This window comes from Lasioglossum baleicum, chromosome 9 (genome assembly GCF_051020765.1).
Source record: "Lasioglossum baleicum chromosome 9, iyLasBale1, whole genome shotgun sequence".
Classification (NCBI taxonomy): domain Eukaryota; kingdom Metazoa; phylum Arthropoda; class Insecta; order Hymenoptera; family Halictidae; genus Lasioglossum; species Lasioglossum baleicum.
The window spans coordinates 17,998,649-18,016,055 of NC_134937.1; the positions used below are offsets into that span (position 1 = coordinate 17,998,649).

The window sequence follows — 17,407 nt, forward strand, 5'->3', positions numbered from 1 at the left end:
CTCTCTCCTCTACTTCCGTCCTGAGACATAATATAAAATAATATATGTATTGGGTTGGCAAGAAAGTAATTTCGGTATTTTAAGGTGCAATAAAACCCAATTCTTTCTGGTAGCTTCACAATGCTGCCCTCGTAGAATTTCTGGTCTTTATCGGCCAAAGACGGTTTCAGGTCATCATCATTGGTAAAAGTTTATTGCTGGAATACAAAATTGGGTTTTGTTTCACTTTAAAACAGGGACTTAATATGTACCGGTGAAATTTTTATACCGGTATTGTGCCGAGAGACCGTACCGGAACCGAAATCGTTAAACGGTTTAGGTATAACCGATATTCTACCGAAACCGTTATACTACCGAAACCCCGAAATAACTACCTGGTTTGTCGGTTTATCCAATGCAAAGAATGCCACAAATAAAAAGAAACTGCGTATGTATGTACCGCGTACCCCAGAACCGTCGAGAAGCACAGCCATCTAAATTAGTTAAATATACACAATGTAAATACGGTCCGTCGTAAAACCGGTAAAACCCTCCGTGCGAAGGACAAGCGCGAGTCCGAATGCAGGTAAACTATCCACCGACGACATATCTACCGTAACATGAATGTAAGACGTCATATCGGATTCCGATATTTCGGTTTCTATAACGATTACGAAGAAATATCCGAAAAATACCGGTATGTTACCGGAAAATCTTTTTTGCAAACCATTTAGTAAACCAATGTTTTTCTAATTGCTTACAAAGAATCGGGTCGTTTGGTACAATTATGGAAGAGTTATACTGTTTTAAAGTGCGTTTGAACACTTTCGTGGTTCACTGTGTACATATAACCTTTGAAGGTCAACTTGATTTTTTTAAATGGAACCACGCACATACTCTCGAACACCTACGTTATTCAAGGTATATAGCGCGTCAAACTTATTGTTAAAACATTTTAGAAGCGACTCTTAAATGAAGCACTTATTCAAATACTGTAGATAACGGCTACTTCCTAGTTTGTCAAAACACACATTTGTGACCATTCTAAGAATTCGTAGCTTGTGTACATTTTCTTTATCAAAATATGTTAATACGTCCGAGAAGTACGACGGCTAAATGGTAATTTCTTTGTATCCGACATTTTTCAGTCCTGCCACGAGTTATCTGAATTTACGTCGAACAGTTTCTAGAATTATCTAAATATATTAAAAACAAATGAAGCTGTCCGCACATCTGTCCCAATCAAACACAATGGGCCAATGGGCCTCTTGCTTTGCGCGAAATAAGATCATCCGCGGTTAACGCTAGACAATCATTGAAATTGTAAAGTATATATATATATATATATATATATATATATATATATATATATATATATATAAATATTATAGTATAAAAGTCGCACAAAATATAAATAAATTTAATCCTGTTATTTTTATAATACATTGGGTTGGCAAGAAAGTAATTTCGGTATTTTAAAGTGAAATAAAACCGAATTTCTTTATTCAAACGATGTGGACTTTAATCGATAAAATATTTTTTTATTTATTCTTCCTTTCAAAAGATCATCGAACAGAAGGGAAAATATCTTATTCATTACGGTTTATTGCTTGATTAAAACAATTAAAACAATCTATTTCACCTTCAAATACCAAAATTACTTTCTTGCCAACCCAATAACTATACACATCAATCACTTTTGATGATCGGTAGGTTTAGTGTTAATGCTCGGTAGTTCCGGCGTCGAACACGGCGAATAAAATGGAGAGAGAGGGTTGTAGAAGAGTGGCGAACACGTGAAAACGAGTGGTCGCGTGGAATTCCAGACAGAAATACGCGTGGAGTCGCGTCTTGCCGCGCTCGCCTGGTGTTTGTCTGGCTAGGACAGAATTATTTCTGCCCGGGAAATTGCCGGTCATTAGAGCCGGCGATCATTATTATTGGCCTTACCTTTCGAAGACCGGGTCTTTACACCCCCCCCCTCTCTCTCTCTCTCTCTCTCTCTCTCTCTCTCTCTCGTACCCGATTCGCTGTTCAACCTTGGCTCGCGTTATCCTGTTGCTGTTCTCCTGCGAAGGCAACTTGCTCCTGCAGGAGGCCGCAGCTCCTCCGTCACTGAAAACACGATCTTGTCGTTAGCAGATCCCATTGAGAGAGACGACGCGACGATGACTTACTCTCCCCTCCACTGGTAACACCATCCCTTGGTAAATATCTCTCTCTCTCTCTCTCCATCTCGTTGCTCCCTCCCTCCCGCCCCGCTCTCGTGTTCCGCCGCGGATCGCAAATTTTTAATCATACCCGCGGCTGATTTTTCGGTCAAGGTCGCGCGTGCGCGCTGTCCTTGGCTTTTCTTAATCGCGATCGCTGATAAAAAAAGAACCGGCCGGGTTGCACCTCAAGGTGCACAATCAATGCCCGATGCAGCGGACAGATACATAAATTGCGTGCTGGTATAACACACACCAAACTTCCATGGACTAAATACATAAATATGATTCGCTTGTTACACGAGCATAATAAACGGCGACGAATACCTTTATCGCACGAACGCGAACTTTCACATTTCGCGGGGACCGAGATCGACCATCCAGATGCCACGACACACTATCTATCGATGCCTGCCCGTCGGGAACCGTTTCGACTTTCGATCGTGCGTTCTCGACCCTTTTTCGGCAGCGTACCATTTCTGAGGAATCCCGGGAGAACATTTGTTCTACGTCCCCCGGACCAGAGTTGGACAAAAATTTAATCAACGATTGACGAATAAATTTCTACTTCAATCGTTGGTCGCAATTAACAATTAAACTCCCACTTTAGTTGTTAATTGCGGTTAACGATTACATTCTTCTCAATTGTAATCGTCAATCGGATAATTGATTAACGATCAACTGCTGACATTTCGAAATGAAGTACGGAATCAAAACTATGCATACTGAAAGAAATGTAAACTGAGTTTTTCCGCTCTCTCCTTATTACAATGTACTATGGATAGACCGTGTGGCGATTAACTTCAACAATTGATCAAATCAGTCTCCGATTTTCCGAAATCGGAAAAAATGATTTCTTTTTTTACTCAACGATTCACGGTTACCATCATCAATCGATTGAATCAATCGTCCATTTCCCAATGATTGACTCTTTTAATCGTACACATTGATCGATCAATCTTGTTTAAAATTTTAATTGATCAATGCCCAACTCTGCCCTGGACGCTTCTTTGAATTACAAGGACCATTCTTGTTGATAACCTGTTCGCCGCGTCAAGCTCAAACGTATGTGATTCGTATAAATCCAGTCTTATTAATGAAGGAATATAATTAATAAATTAATAATAATTGAATAATTGATAATCGGCAATCCAGACAATTCCTAATTTGTATAAAAGTGCACGGTCTAGCTACAAGCATATTGTTGGTAAAATTAGCATCTGATAAAAATTGTATTTCTGTTTCCATAAATGATTTCAACATTGTCATAACGATCGACTAATTTCGTAAGTTCCCCAGACTCATATTCTTCTGGTTAACTATTGAATGCGTAATTAAATAGAAGAAAGGCAAGGTTTAACCAGGAAAAATATAAAATGTCCGACCGATAAATCTGAAGGCAATCGACTAGCCGAGAATTACCATTTTCCACTGAATTGCCTCGTCGCCGTGCGATTTCATAATTCATTCAAAAAAGAAATTGAAAATACACGTAATTATGTGCCGTCATCCTCGTGAGCAAGCGCGATGGAATTCGAAAATTCGTTGACGTTCGTCGAGCAATTAGCTACATATATTTGGTATTCGCCGTGCTAATATCAATAATAGCTATCAACAAAACTACCAGACGTAATAATAACCCTAATCTATTGCCGTCAGCCGCAAACTGTTTTCGCGATAGCTTGGAGACTGTTTTAAAAGCAACAACCGGCATGATATTTACTTATCGCGCACGATTCGATAAAAAGAACCTTACACCATGACGAAGAAGAAGCGCTCGAGCGCTCGGAACGTTTATCTCAACGAAAAACTCGTATACATATGTACATAGGGTTCAGATTTCACTTCCCCCAAAATTACACGTACCTCACATTTACTTACTCTTTGATCTTTGATCAGTGATTCGGATAACCGCGAGGTTCCAGCGTATTCGCGAAAAGGTAGAAACCGGTTCGTTAGAGGATCGATGGGAACCGTGACGCGATCCAGCTGATCGGCGTGAACCATTAGCTGGTACATAGTATACGGCAAGCGCAACAGAGTAACATCTCGATCCTTTTTTTCCCTCGTTGTTGGGAGCCTTGAAATTCCAGAGCGATTCGATTTCGATGGGAGACCGGGGGCGAAATAAATGACCGCGGCGCGGCGTATCGACCGCCGGAAGCCTTTTTCTACAGTGAGCGTTTTTCTCCGGGTGTCGTTCTTCACGGATGAGCTGCGACGGATTTTCGGGGGCGTGAAGCATCACGGGTCCTAAAACTCGGCTTTACTACCGGTTCGCACCACCTTTCTCCGTCGTCACGTTCGGGGAAACTTTTACGAATGCCGAAAGGACGAGGTTCCTCGACTCTTTCTCTGTCTCTCTCGCTTCTTCTCTATCTGGCATTCGCCTCGATTTGCTGTAAAAGAGAAATTGCCAACATCCCTTGCGGCCCCGACTGTCATTGGGGCATTGGGTCACTGGGGACTCCCGTTGCGAAAGGCACGCAATAATTCCGGACAGTATTGCCAAATATTTACATCCTCCCTTAATTTATGGTCCGGCACCCTGCCGAGAAAGCGTCGCCTCTCTACAACTCCTCAAAGAGCACATAAACTGTCGCCTAACGCAGGGAAAGATACACCGGAGGAAGCTCAGGTAGCGCGGAGCCGGTCCTCGGCAGTTTCTCGAAAAGGCGCAATGCTGATTCTTGCTCTCGTCCGACTCTAGATGACACCAATATAATCATCACAGGAAGGAACAATTATAGACAGCCTCCGTCAGATGCTGGCTCTCTCTCGAAGGGATAATTTAGGCTAACCCTCGCTAGGGGACTGATTTATTACCCGAGTAAAAAGTTTCGGGGAGCATACGCGACGGAAAAACGTGCTAAGTATTGCTCCTTGGCCGGATGACTTTAACTTAACACATTCACCGTTTAATCAATTGTGCGCTGTTCCAAAGAGTAACAAAAAATTGATCACGCTCGAATCAATTAGCAAAGCACGTATTTCTTATATGTAGTAAAAATGGTTTTTCAAAAAGTGCTAGAGAATTTTTCGTTATTTGTTGCGTAGTCAACCGAGTACCCGTTTACTGTATTTCTTTCAACAATTTGTTATTTTTCCTCTAAAAAAATATTACAAAATTTCTCTGAATGTCCATTCTTTACTCGCTAATACATATATTGATTTATAGTATTGTAATGAGAATTTGTGTGCAAACATGTTAAACACAGAAAGGTTTTAAATAATCTATGATATTGACTGCATAAGGGTTAAATGTCCGACGAGTCGAGGAAGTGAACGGTGGATTGTAATATTGTTCGTAATTAGCGACTAGGGTTACCGATGGTGTGTCTTGTTCAATGATACGGCCATTAGGTCAACGGAGATCTGTCGCCTCTATGGCAATAACGTGTACAAGTATGTAGTTGTTTATTTTTTGCCGTGAGGTAATGACTGTGTCACTGGATTGAAGAATACGGCTGCGTTGTTCGCAGCGTTTCGAGGAAAAGAAAACAACTACCGACGCGTATACCGTAAAATTTGATTTATGGCGTCGGATGCATTCAGACGGTGGAATCCTCGGTTCTAATTAAGAATATTTCCAGAAAAAAATCGTTGGCGAAACTGGTACAAGGATAATGTTCGATTCCGAGTTAATTCCAGTTATTGTGGCTAATCCACGAATATAAAATAATTATATTTAACCCTCCGAGTGCTGTGCTGGAGTCTATTTTCACCAGGAACATCCAAATTGTCATTTAAGTACTCAATTTGTGGCAATTAAACTAACTGAATAGCTGTTTCATCGAGGATATCGGAAAAACTAATGTGTCCACACGAGATATTAGATATGAAAAGTAAATTTTTAAAAATTATTAATTAGAGCTGTGAACGGTCCTAAGCATTGCCAATTGTATACATATAGCTATAAAAATAGTCCGTTGTCGGAGGGTTAAACGAGGAAGTCAAGATTGCAGTCGTTCATAATCAAAACGAGCGTGGAAAAGATTGAAATCGTTCTTCAGAAGCCGTTCATCTTCAGAAATAATTCTGGTGACGAACAGTGTTGTCAGAAACTTCTTAGGGGCGCGGGACATGCTCTTTCACAACTGAGAATGGTTGCCAAAATCAACAGAGGCGTGAAAAATGTTCTCCGATCTTCTCGAAGTAGTTCATATTCTTTAAATAAAAAGAAAGAAAAAGAATTTCTTTCATTTATATTTGTTATATTTTTGAAGACCGATTGACCGGCGAAAAATCCTCTTTGATTGTTCAGAAGCATTTCAATGTTAAAAACAAAACGAGAGAAAAGAAAAAATTCTAGTTAGACATCATTCTTATGCTTAAGTCGCATTGAACTGGGTAGACATTGTTCCTAGTTACTTTACAACTTGGAGACGTTCCCTCGTTGAAACCAACAGAAGGGTTTGAAAATGCTCTCCACCGCTCCGAACCCAATTTGTTCTTTAAACAGAAGAATAAACAGAAAAAACTTCTGGTGGAACTTTGCGTTCGAATCAATTAAAAGTAGATAGAATTGCCCCTAGTAACTTCTTCGCTTGGAAGCGTTGCCAAAACCAACAGGAAGGTCTTCGACGATCTTCAATTATTCCAAACCAGTTAATTCTCCAGCCAAACCCTTCAGCAATGTCCACACTGAGCGACATCTCTCGTACCTCTATTTTTATTCGGTGGAAAAAGAGGAAGGCAACAAGGTGCTAGAAAAAGTAGCTTCAGTGTGGACGTAGGTTTACGTTCGGAGCTGGTTAAACACGGTTCCTACTGCTCCTAGTAACTTATCGAGAACGTGCACCGCCAAGAATCGCGGCCAAAACCAACACAAGGGCGGGAAACGTTGCGGTGTTGGTGGAGAGCGAGCAGATGCAAAAAAAAAAGAGAAACCGCCAGAGAGGCAGAGAAGTGGTGCGCGAATCTATTACGACAATAATTCTTATCTCGGACAGATAAGTTTCCGATAGTGGGCGGACACGGTCTCACCGCGTTTCGCGTCCGGATTTCGCGGCGTTGCGTTCGCGGCTTAAGGTCCATTTCAAATTCCATCGTGTGTCCCAGTTGCAAGGTAATAAAAATGGGAGCCGACGAGCACCGAGAGGGTCGTCTGGGGTATATGTATGTATGTATACATGGCCGGCTGCGCGCACACAGCCACGTGCACATGCACATGCACAGACGTGAATGCATGCGCACACGCGAGGGGGTACATCCTTGCACTTCTACACAGAGAACTGGTCTACGCGTCCTTTGCCATAGAACGGCGGATCCGCACGCTGAAACGCGCGCACGCGCGACTTCGCATCTTCCTGCGTCCGTGTGCCTGCCGTCCGTCCGTCCGTCCGTCCGTTTCCCTGTCTGTCTGTGTGCGTTTGTGTTATGCGTCGTAACGTAACGTACACCACACACGTAACACGCACACAGCGGCGGCCGAGAGCAAGGGTGGGAGACGGGAGAGGCATGCATTTACACGTATACAGAGGGAGGAGGGCTCGAGCGTGTGCATATGTGTGTGTGCACGCGCATGCACGTTAATGCGCACACAGTTACACGTGGTCTCGCGATATCCCATGTGGGTAAGTGTGTCAAGGACGTGCGAACTGGCCTGCAAAACGCCAGTTCGCATTTCGTGGATGAAACAATCCTCTCTCTTTCTCGGAGTCTCCGTCTCTCTTTTGCTCCTCCTCCTCCTCCTCCTCCGTTTATTCTTCTTCTTCTTCTTCTTCGCGCCCGGTTTCTTCTATTTCTCATTTTTCTCTTTCACCCGGCTCGGCGGAGACGGCCGCGCGCGCGGAGAGAGAAGACGATTTGCGCAATCCTCGCCGGGCGAAAACGGCCCGGGGAATCGTTTCGCAAAGAAAAAGGAGATCCGGAGGACGCTGGAAAAAGTATATATTACACGCCCACGTGCAGCCCGGCCGGCCGTTTAACGTTTCACGCGACTCCGGAAAAATGGTCCGGGGATCCGCGTGAAATCGATACGAGACACCCTCGATGGATCATCGCTTCTTCTTCTTCTCGATCCTCTGCGCGTGAGCTAGGCTAGACTCGGAAGCTTTTCGACGGAGGACCGGGGCCGCTGCCGTTGTTTCGTATTCCGTTCGCGTCGCCCTAAATGAATTCGACAGTTCCTCGGTGACGGCACGACAAAAATATATGTGTTACGGTAACGGGCCTCCCTGTATAACAGCACAATGAGTTAGATTTTACTTTTAGTTTCGAAAATGGGATTGCGGAGTGGGGCGGTCCTTGGCACACTTCACACACCGAGACACGTTGTTCAGAGTAGGAGAGAGCAAAAAGAAAAAGAGAGGAAGAGAGACACGCGGCAATAAAAGAGGGACAGAGAGGGAGAGCAAGAGAGAGAGAGAGAGAGAGAGAGAGAGAGATCGCACCACAAGCTCATATTCTTTGCGTCGAATATTACGAGTTATAGATACCGTACCTGCATAGCTAATGCCGAGATAGTAATCAGCCGCTAGAAGTCGATATACATACAACTCTCTCTCTCTCTCTCTCTCTCTCTCTCTCTCTCTCTCTCTCTCTCTCTCTCTCTCTATCTCTCTGTCTCTCCTCTTTCTCTCTACCACACTCTCTCCCTCTCTTCTTCTCTCTTTCTAACGGGAGATAGAACGACCTTAATATACATATTAACATTCCATCTTCAAACGCAATGCTCCTCGATCTATGAAAGTAAGATTACTTTCGTTTCTACCCTGAATACATTTATGAGCCTCTCTGACATAATTGATCTGCGCCCGCGCGCACGCACGCTCACGATGCTAAGTATAGAGAGTTTAAATGTTACCACCGTAGCCCGTAACGTATCCGAAGACTCAGTTTATGAGGATTCCGCGTTATTAGATTATTGGATGCCGCGGTGCAGAGGATTTTGGTCGCGTGCTCGTTTATCGTCCCGCGAACGGGAAGTAGCGGACTAATTAACCGCACGCTTTATTGATTAGACGCTTCGTTTGTTTCATCGATAGTATTAGCCGTGTACATTATCGCACTGCGATAAACAACCGTCGAACGACCGACGCGTTTTTCACATTGTTCACGAGGACTCTTACTGTTGAACTTGTTTAGTATACATATAAAACCTTATCGAAAAATATATCCCGATATAGCTTCCTATACTGTATATGTATATATGTATAGTATAAGAACTGTGTCATTAAAAATCTAGTTTGTTCCGATTCAAAGTCTCTATGCTGATCACTGGACTGAAGCTTTAATTATGTGTTCTAACAGAAATAGGTCGAACAGGAAAAATACTTGAAGAATTTAAAAACAATATTGCGTTACCGTATGTACACACTATTGCGTTGCAGTATCTGTTTTACATTATTTTGTAAAAAAAATAATATAATACATAAAGACATCAATTTCTTTACGAACTCAATAATCCATCGTTAAAGCCACTTAAAAAATAAATACATTTTTATGTAGCTGCTGTATCTTGCAATTAATGCAGATCATTTTTACTTAGCACACAAAGAGTCCTGGTCACTGAACCGTGGATCTTTATGCTATTAAGATAAAAATGTTCTGCGTCACTCGCAAGAGACAGGAGCCAAATAAAAATGTCTTTTGTTTCAATTGGCTGGAGATAACGTATTAAAATAACACTGTTTTATTTGCTACACCAGTGCGAGACGAGCAACACTGCATCGATTCCGTTAGACTGAAGTCGCGCACTGAAGTTCAGGAAAGTTACATAAATAAAATGAAGGCACGATGGAAATCGGCGATACTGTGTACGATGTACAAGCCTAATCACCGTCATTTCCGCGTCTCGACGACACGGAAAGACGGAAACGCTTGTAAACAGAGCTCCTCGCGAGGCCCGGTCTCTATCAAGAGGTAAATTACTTCCGATAGCCGCAATTCCGCGTGTGTCCGCGACACTGGCTGCTCGCCTACGAGCGTTTAAAGGATCAGTGCGATGCTAATTGACCCAGAAATAGCGTAATGCCGATAATGGTCGCGCAATTCCGTCCAGGACTCGTCGGGTACTCTCGCGGTTGTGTTCGTCGAAAAACACTTTCGAACAAGAAACCGAAACGGTCTATCGACGAGCGAGTAAAGATATATAAAATGTAATGCAGGTCATCCGATATATGTATACGTGCGGGCTACGTCCGGTGATCGACGCTTCCATCGAGACTCTTGAGAACGCGTGGGTATATTTCGTCGTAATTTTTTCCCTTTCGAGGTGGCCGTCGAGTCGCTCGACTCCGGTTCTAACGAAATCGTCGGTTTTATCGGGTGTCGAAACTGTAGAACTCTCGGTGTATAATGATTTATAATTCCCGAACGTGTCGGTGCGCGCGCCATTTACATTTCCAGAGTTTCTGGGTCACAGCTTTCACTTTCTTTCGTCGGTTCTTCCGCCCTTTCGGCCGCTCCGTGGCCGCAGAGCCGCGCCACACGGCCCTTTTCCCTTTCGCGCGTTCCTACTCTCATTGTCAGACTCTCCCGCTTCTCTCTCTCTCTCTCTCTCTCTCTCTCTCTCTCTCTCTCTCTCTCTCTCTCTCTCTCTCTCTCTCTCTCTCTCTCTCTCTCTCTCTCTCTCTCTCTCTCTCTCTCTCTCTCTCTCTCTCTCTCTCTCTCTCTCTCTCTCTCTCTCTCTCTCTCTCTCTCTCTCTCTCTCTCTCTCTCTCTCTCTCTCTCTCTTTTATGGGTCTCTCGTGGTCGCGTCGCGCACGAACGAAAAATCACGAAAACGTGCCCGACACACACGGTTCTTGCGATCGTAACCTATTTCTTCCGTCCCGAGCGGGCGGCCACTCAATTTCGAAGACGTAATTTCTAAGAAATAAAAACTCGCTCGGTAATTTCATTTTTCTGTCGAGACCCAGACCTTAACACGCTGACCTATAAAACAGAGCGTAGTTCCGTTTCTTCTGATCGCTGGAGATGTCCATGCTAATTCCCGTTCGAAATGATTTTATAAAAACCGGCCGGAAGCTGACTTATTCACTGCTGCTCGCAGTTATCGATCACTGGACTGCGGATTCTATGAGAAGAAGAAGTTAATTCGACGCAATGCACTAGGACAATTTTTAGTTTGCACAGAGATCCGCAGTCTATCGATCACTCATTTTCTGAACACTTTGGGAATGTTCCCCGATATTTAAAAGTGAATAATTAACTCGAAAAAACAATCGTTATATGTATTCTTGTGTAGCAGAAGTTGGATCACCCTCGAAGTACACGTTTTTAGCTAAATTTTTAAAAACTTCTTTTAGGAAACTTTTAGAACAGTTTGTCTCATATTAAAGGAATATGTGTCATCATGAACGAGAGGCATTTATGGCGTATCCTCCAATTTTTGCTAGAAAGAGCAAAGAGTATCTTCAAATGCGAATTTCGATTTTAGCAAGACATTTTCGTAAATGTATAAATTCATTAAAGGCAGTCAACTGCTGTTAGCATCGATACATTTCAATCGGTTGAACAGCTTTTACCCGTAGGCTATGCTACCATGACCTGTATCTGCATAACCACTTCGAATTTGTGTGTGAACTTTTGGGACTACAATCGTGCCCTCATTGATTAAATCAACAAGAAGCGTTCCCTCGTTAATGGACGGGGGTTTCGGTGCAGGTTACCTGTGCGGCTTAATTATATTTGTTCGTGAATTCTGGAAAAGGCGATTTCGTGCGTCGGCGTTTCATCGTGACGCGGCGATCGTGATTCAACCGGGCACGCAATGGAACACACAGAGGCTCTTTATTCTTTCTCAATGCTCCGATGGAAATAGAATCGCATGTGTGTTGGCATGGTCCTGCCCACCGGGCGACCAGCAGGTACACGTCGTTTCCGATTTGCTCCCGATGGGACAAAAAACCGGTGTGTTGCGCACCCGCGTTTCGACGCGCGCGCACGCTCGTGGGTGGATCGGGTGCACACCCGCGTGTGCACGAATCGGCTGGGTACAATGGGTGAGAACACCGGAAGCCCGGCTGCGATCCAATCCAACCCGCGTTCTTCTTTTCACGATAACTCGTGACGTGGCCGGGCGTGCGTTTAAGGGGTCATCGTTAAATAGGTTCGGCTCACTTGTTGCGTAAACGGCAGAGGAACCGAAAGTAGAAAGGGGCTTTAAAGGGAAAGCGGCCGTTGCTTCCGATTTTACCCGACCTATTGCTTTTCCACCCGGGTTACAGCTAATCGATCGGACAGGCCTCTTCTCTCCTGCCCGGCGCGGCGCGGCGCGGCGCGGCGTCTTAATTAACAATCCATCGCAACGCTTCTCGTTTCTCTTTTCGGCTGTATAGGTTATTGAAAACCTTTTGTATTTGTGCCCCTGTAATTATGAAGGTGGTCCGAGTCATGTATTTCTTGTTTCGAGATATTTGATGTGGGAAAGGATGTTAACGGTAAATGAATTCCATATAATGTTGAAATAACAAGTACATATCATCTAATGGTTTCATTTTTGACAATATCGTAAAAATTACTTTGAATTGATTCAGTTTAAAATTTGCATTGATTGCAGGACAGAGGAGCCAAATAAAAATTGTATTCTTCTTTTAATTATCATATTCAGCTGTAACTGATACACATTGATGTCCTTAAATATTTTTTTAACATGTCCATTGCTTTAAATTATATGTACCCATTTTTGTCATAAATATATAAAATCCGCAGTCTAGTGATGTGAAATAACTGATAATCAATATTTAAGCATTAAAATAAATGTCACCATACAAAAAATATAAATTTTCTTTTCCCTTCTACGACATTTTTGTGCATGGGGACGTTGTTTTAATCACTGTAACTGTAAAGAAAATGGTACGGCAAGGGGTTAAGGCTCGGTGTAGGTTTAGTGTTAATGAAACCTTCAATAGCAACAACAATTATCATTGTAAACTAACAAGTCACTCTCAATAACGACATCTAATAGTTTCATTTAAGATTACAATCTGAAAGAAAATTTCTGTGCTTTCTTTTGGTACAGCACAATTATTGAAAATCCTATTAATAGGTTTCCGGTAGGTAAATTGTTAAGATCATCAATTAATATACATATTAGCGAGCAAAGAATAGACATTCAGAAAAATTTTGGCTACGCAAGAGTAAACTGAAATTTATGGTACCGTCTATCTATGACCCGTTGTATCTGCGTTTGATCCGGATACCCTCTTATTAGCTTAGGAATGGTTGTGGGGTTGTTAGTGGTTATGCCGCATCGCACCCTTCGGGCCCAGCCGGGGAGAGTTTCACATAACCTCGCTTCCTCTCCAGGGGGGCGTGGTTTGCGTAACGCATTTTCCTCACGTGAAAAAATGGTACCCCCTTTATCTAGAACCTTATAAGAAGATTACAACATATTCAGAAATAGTTAACACTCCAGTTTAACATTGTTTTTTAAATTATCTTTATTCGTGATAGTTTTATATACAGACAACAAAAGGGAATTCCATGCTGCAGCACAAATTAGTATTGAGATTCCGGATGCTATTGCAGGGTCAATACTACTTGACACGCCTGCATGTTTATCAGTTTGTCGAAATGAACAGTGGATTTTTATATAAATCGATAGGCCTGTCGGTGCATTCGTATCTCGTGCATAGTTACTACTATGTAATACCTGGACTGGGGATTACATACTATGCAAATACGTAGATTACAGAAATTTGTTTATCCTGTTAAACGACGATGTTATCTATCATCGGACTAAACAGTAACTAAACTGTTCTCTTCAGCTATAAATAATGAAATACGACATGGACGCATAGAATTCACTATCTAGCCTGTATGTGTACCGCCGCGTGATGCACAGGCGTATGCATATCGGAGTACAATCGACACCCAAGCTATGCAACTCTACTTCCAAATTCTTCGCAAATACTTTCTCGCTCGCTGTGACACGCTGCTTATACTCTCTGCTTTTATGCTCGTGTAATTAACTGTACGAATATATTTTCAAGTGGTTACGTAAGGTCTATGGAGCGAGCGGTATCGTGCTCGAATCGAAGCTCGCCGCGCGTGTTCGATTCTGTCCGTTGATTCAAAGTAAACCAAGAGAAAAGAGTCGATTTCCTTTTCGACGGTGATTCGAGCACGAAATCCTGTCCGATTGGATCAGGTAACAAAAAATAAAAAAGAAAATTCGAGGATCATCGGTTCATCCGCGGTGCGCCTAACCTCTAAACCTGGTGCACTGGATACGGCACAAAACAACGACGACGATGACGATGACAACACGCTCGCAATAGTTGCTCGCGTGCATTCGTCGACGACACGGTGTGCGCGATGTCGCATACACGCACACCCGCGATATATGTGTGTACACACACGGGGTACGGCGGCGGCCGCGCCGCGCCGCACGTAAACGTGTGTACACGCTATTACGGCAGGCGCGCACGGTTACTTGGACGGAAAAGAGCGCGACAATTACGTTCGAAGTGAATAAGCAAGGCGCGGGGCAGAATGAGGGGGCCTAGGATGCAGGGCAGAGGGGGGCCGAGGGGGGCGTTCGAGAGACGTAGTGTCAGAGAAAGAAAATATCCACGCTCCGTCGACGGAGAAAGAGAGGGCAGAATAGAGAGTGACAGAGAACGAGAGACATAGAGAGAGAGAGAGAGAGAGAGAGAGAGAGAGAGAGAGAGAGAGAGAGAGAGAGAGAGAGAGAGAGAGAGAGAGAGAGAGAGAGAGAGAGAGAGAGAGCAAAGACGACATGGCGGAAAAAGAGGGAGCAAGGGTAAGACAAGAAAAAGAGATGGACAACAAGCAGAAGATGAAAGGAGGAGAAAGAGAAAAAAAGATAGCCGCGCGAGTTTAGGGTGGCGAAGCATGTAGAAAAGTAAGGAGAGGCTTGGACGCGCGCGAAACAGAGACGGAAGACAAGATAGGAGGGTGGGATGCGCGAGCTGGATACTAGAGGGTTACTGAGGGCGAAGGGGAAGAGCGGGACGGAGCAAGAGAGAGAGAGAGAGAGTGAGAAAGACATAATGAGAGGGAGTGAGTCGCGGCTGCGTCATGTTCTCAGCGAACTGGGTCAGTGGGTCTCCCCACCTTCTCGCGTCGTACATCTACTGCGACGTACACACAGAGAAGCACTGGCACTGTCGGGGAGTGCCAACGGCGTTACTGTTGACCCAGCCACGGCCTGTATGTGGCCTGTGCGCCTGGCCTGTGCCCGCTTACCGCGACTCTCTGTTTGGCTCCCCTGTGCTCTTTGAAAGCAAGAGTTGTTCGTGGGACTCTATACACAGTCTATCCGATCTTTCTCGCGTTATCCTCCTCGCAGGCGAAAAAATGGACCGTGTGTACGTAGACGCACGAGCAATGTAAATGCTTCGCGTCGCGTCGCGTTACATTGGGTGCGTCTCGGAACGGGAAAATAATTCATTGCGTTTCCCTCCGGTTATTAAGGCTGACTTGATCGAACGAATGCAGTCACACAGCCGCGGTATATAGTCTCGAATTTTCTCAATTGATCGGTAATTTCGCACGGGCGAGACGTGTTCGGGGAAAATATCGTACGACCGGATCGGCGGGATTCGTATCGATTCGATTCGAATCGGATCGGATCGGATCGGATCGGATCGGATCGGATCGGATCCCGTGCGGGCTCTCTGTGCACACGTGCGTCCGAGTATTCGCCGGCAGCACCGACGACAAATACGGTCGACAAAACGGCGGCGATAACGGCGGCAGACCGGCGCGGCGCGGCGCGGGAGCGTACGTGGACAATACTTCTCCGGCCGACATAGACCTGGTTCCGTAAGTAGGCCATCCCCTCCATCCGGCGTGCAACCTCCTTCGCCCCTCCTCCCTGAATCCCTTCGACCGCGGCAATACCTCCCGCCCTCCCGCCACTCCTCCTAGCTCTAGTGTCCCTCTCCTCCCGAACCGCGTGTCGCCCCCCCACCAGACAGGGCCCTCCGAAGGCACCTCCACTACTCCGTCGGGCACCTGGCCGCGCGCGGTGGCATGCGCTGCTGAATCACTTTCACTTATGCTGTGCGCTGTGTTGGTTATACCGCCGTGCTTATCTCTCTCGCTCCCGCGGTCTCGCACTCGACCTGTGCCCGTCGGTAAAGGGACACGCGCGCGCTCGTTCTCTCCTCTCCTCTATATCCACCGAAACGCGAAGGGAGCCGAACGGTGCGCGCCTCTCGCCGTTCTCCCGGTTCTGCCAATTTTATTTTACTCCCGACGGTGTCACGGTTGAAGCGCGTATCCGTCTCTCCTTGTGCCGGCCCGAAACCGAGCGTGTTCCGTATATACGAGACCGCATGCTGCGGAGGAGCCTGATGTTTCGTCTTTCGTGTACGTGCGCGGTGTGTTATCTCTCTCTCGCACGCTATCTCGCAGTCTTCTTTCTTCCTCTCTCGCTCTCTCTTCGACGGTGACGTGTATTTTTCTACCGCGGGGCAACCGATTCAACGAGACGGAGTACATAATAACGACAACCGAGGCAGGACCCCGTGGTGGATCGTCGTCGTCGTCGTCTTCGTTCTTCGGTGTTACACGCTCTTCATCGTGATCGTCGCCCCGTTGCTGCTGGCTAGCTGGCTGTGATATACGTGACGTGTGTCTCACGAGACGGTCTCCCGACTCTACCTACTACCTCCATGTGTCGATAGGGCGGTTGCGGGGAGGGGACGGGCCCTTCGGGAAAGCAACGAGACGAGAAGACAACTAGTCGTACGCAGATAGCCGAGCTGTCAAGTCGTGCGTCCGGGGAACTGGAGGATCCTTTTTTCCTCGCTCTCTCTCTCTCTCTCTCCCTCTCTCTCCCTCTCTCTCTCTCTCTATATATATATATATATATATATCTCTCACTCATTCACTTTTCGCCGCCTCTTCTTGCCTGTGTCTATCGGTACATTCGTGTTACCCGATTACTCTCGGTTACACCAAGCGGACTCTGTTACGCACCCTCTTTCTCAACGGAGTGTTATACTGTTGGATTATTGCAGTGTGTGTGCGCGCTACCTCGACTCGCCGCCCTATTTACCTCGCGGGTCTCTGCGGTGTTACTAGTTGTGTGACGAACGTCGTGGATTAAACTTTGTTTTCGCGTGCGCGCATGCGCGATCGCACCGTAACGCGACCACCGGTTCGCGTGTTCGAGGAAACGACCGGGCCGATTGTTTTTTCTGTACGGTGAACCACTCGAGGCGGTCCCCGGTGGCGTGGACAGCCGGTTTCGGTTCTCGGTCTCTCGTGTTTGTGCCGATCGTTGGTTCCGTGTC

At 45.2% G+C, this 17,407-nt stretch overlaps 1 protein-coding gene across 1 annotated transcript in view; it reads left to right on the plus strand.

Moving 5' to 3' along the window:
* LOC143212010 (uncharacterized) overlaps positions 1 to 17,268 on the plus strand; it is a 94,566-nt gene extending 77,298 nt beyond the window's left edge. Inside the window, exon 2 of the mRNA XM_076430258.1 lies at positions 17,132 to 17,268. Within this exon, the coding sequence (XP_076286373.1) occupies positions 17,132 to 17,220 (89 nt within the window). The 3' untranslated portion in view covers positions 17,221 to 17,268. The remainder of the gene's footprint in view (positions 1 to 17,131) is intronic.
* The last annotated feature ends 139 nt before the right edge of the window (positions 17,269 to 17,407 follow it).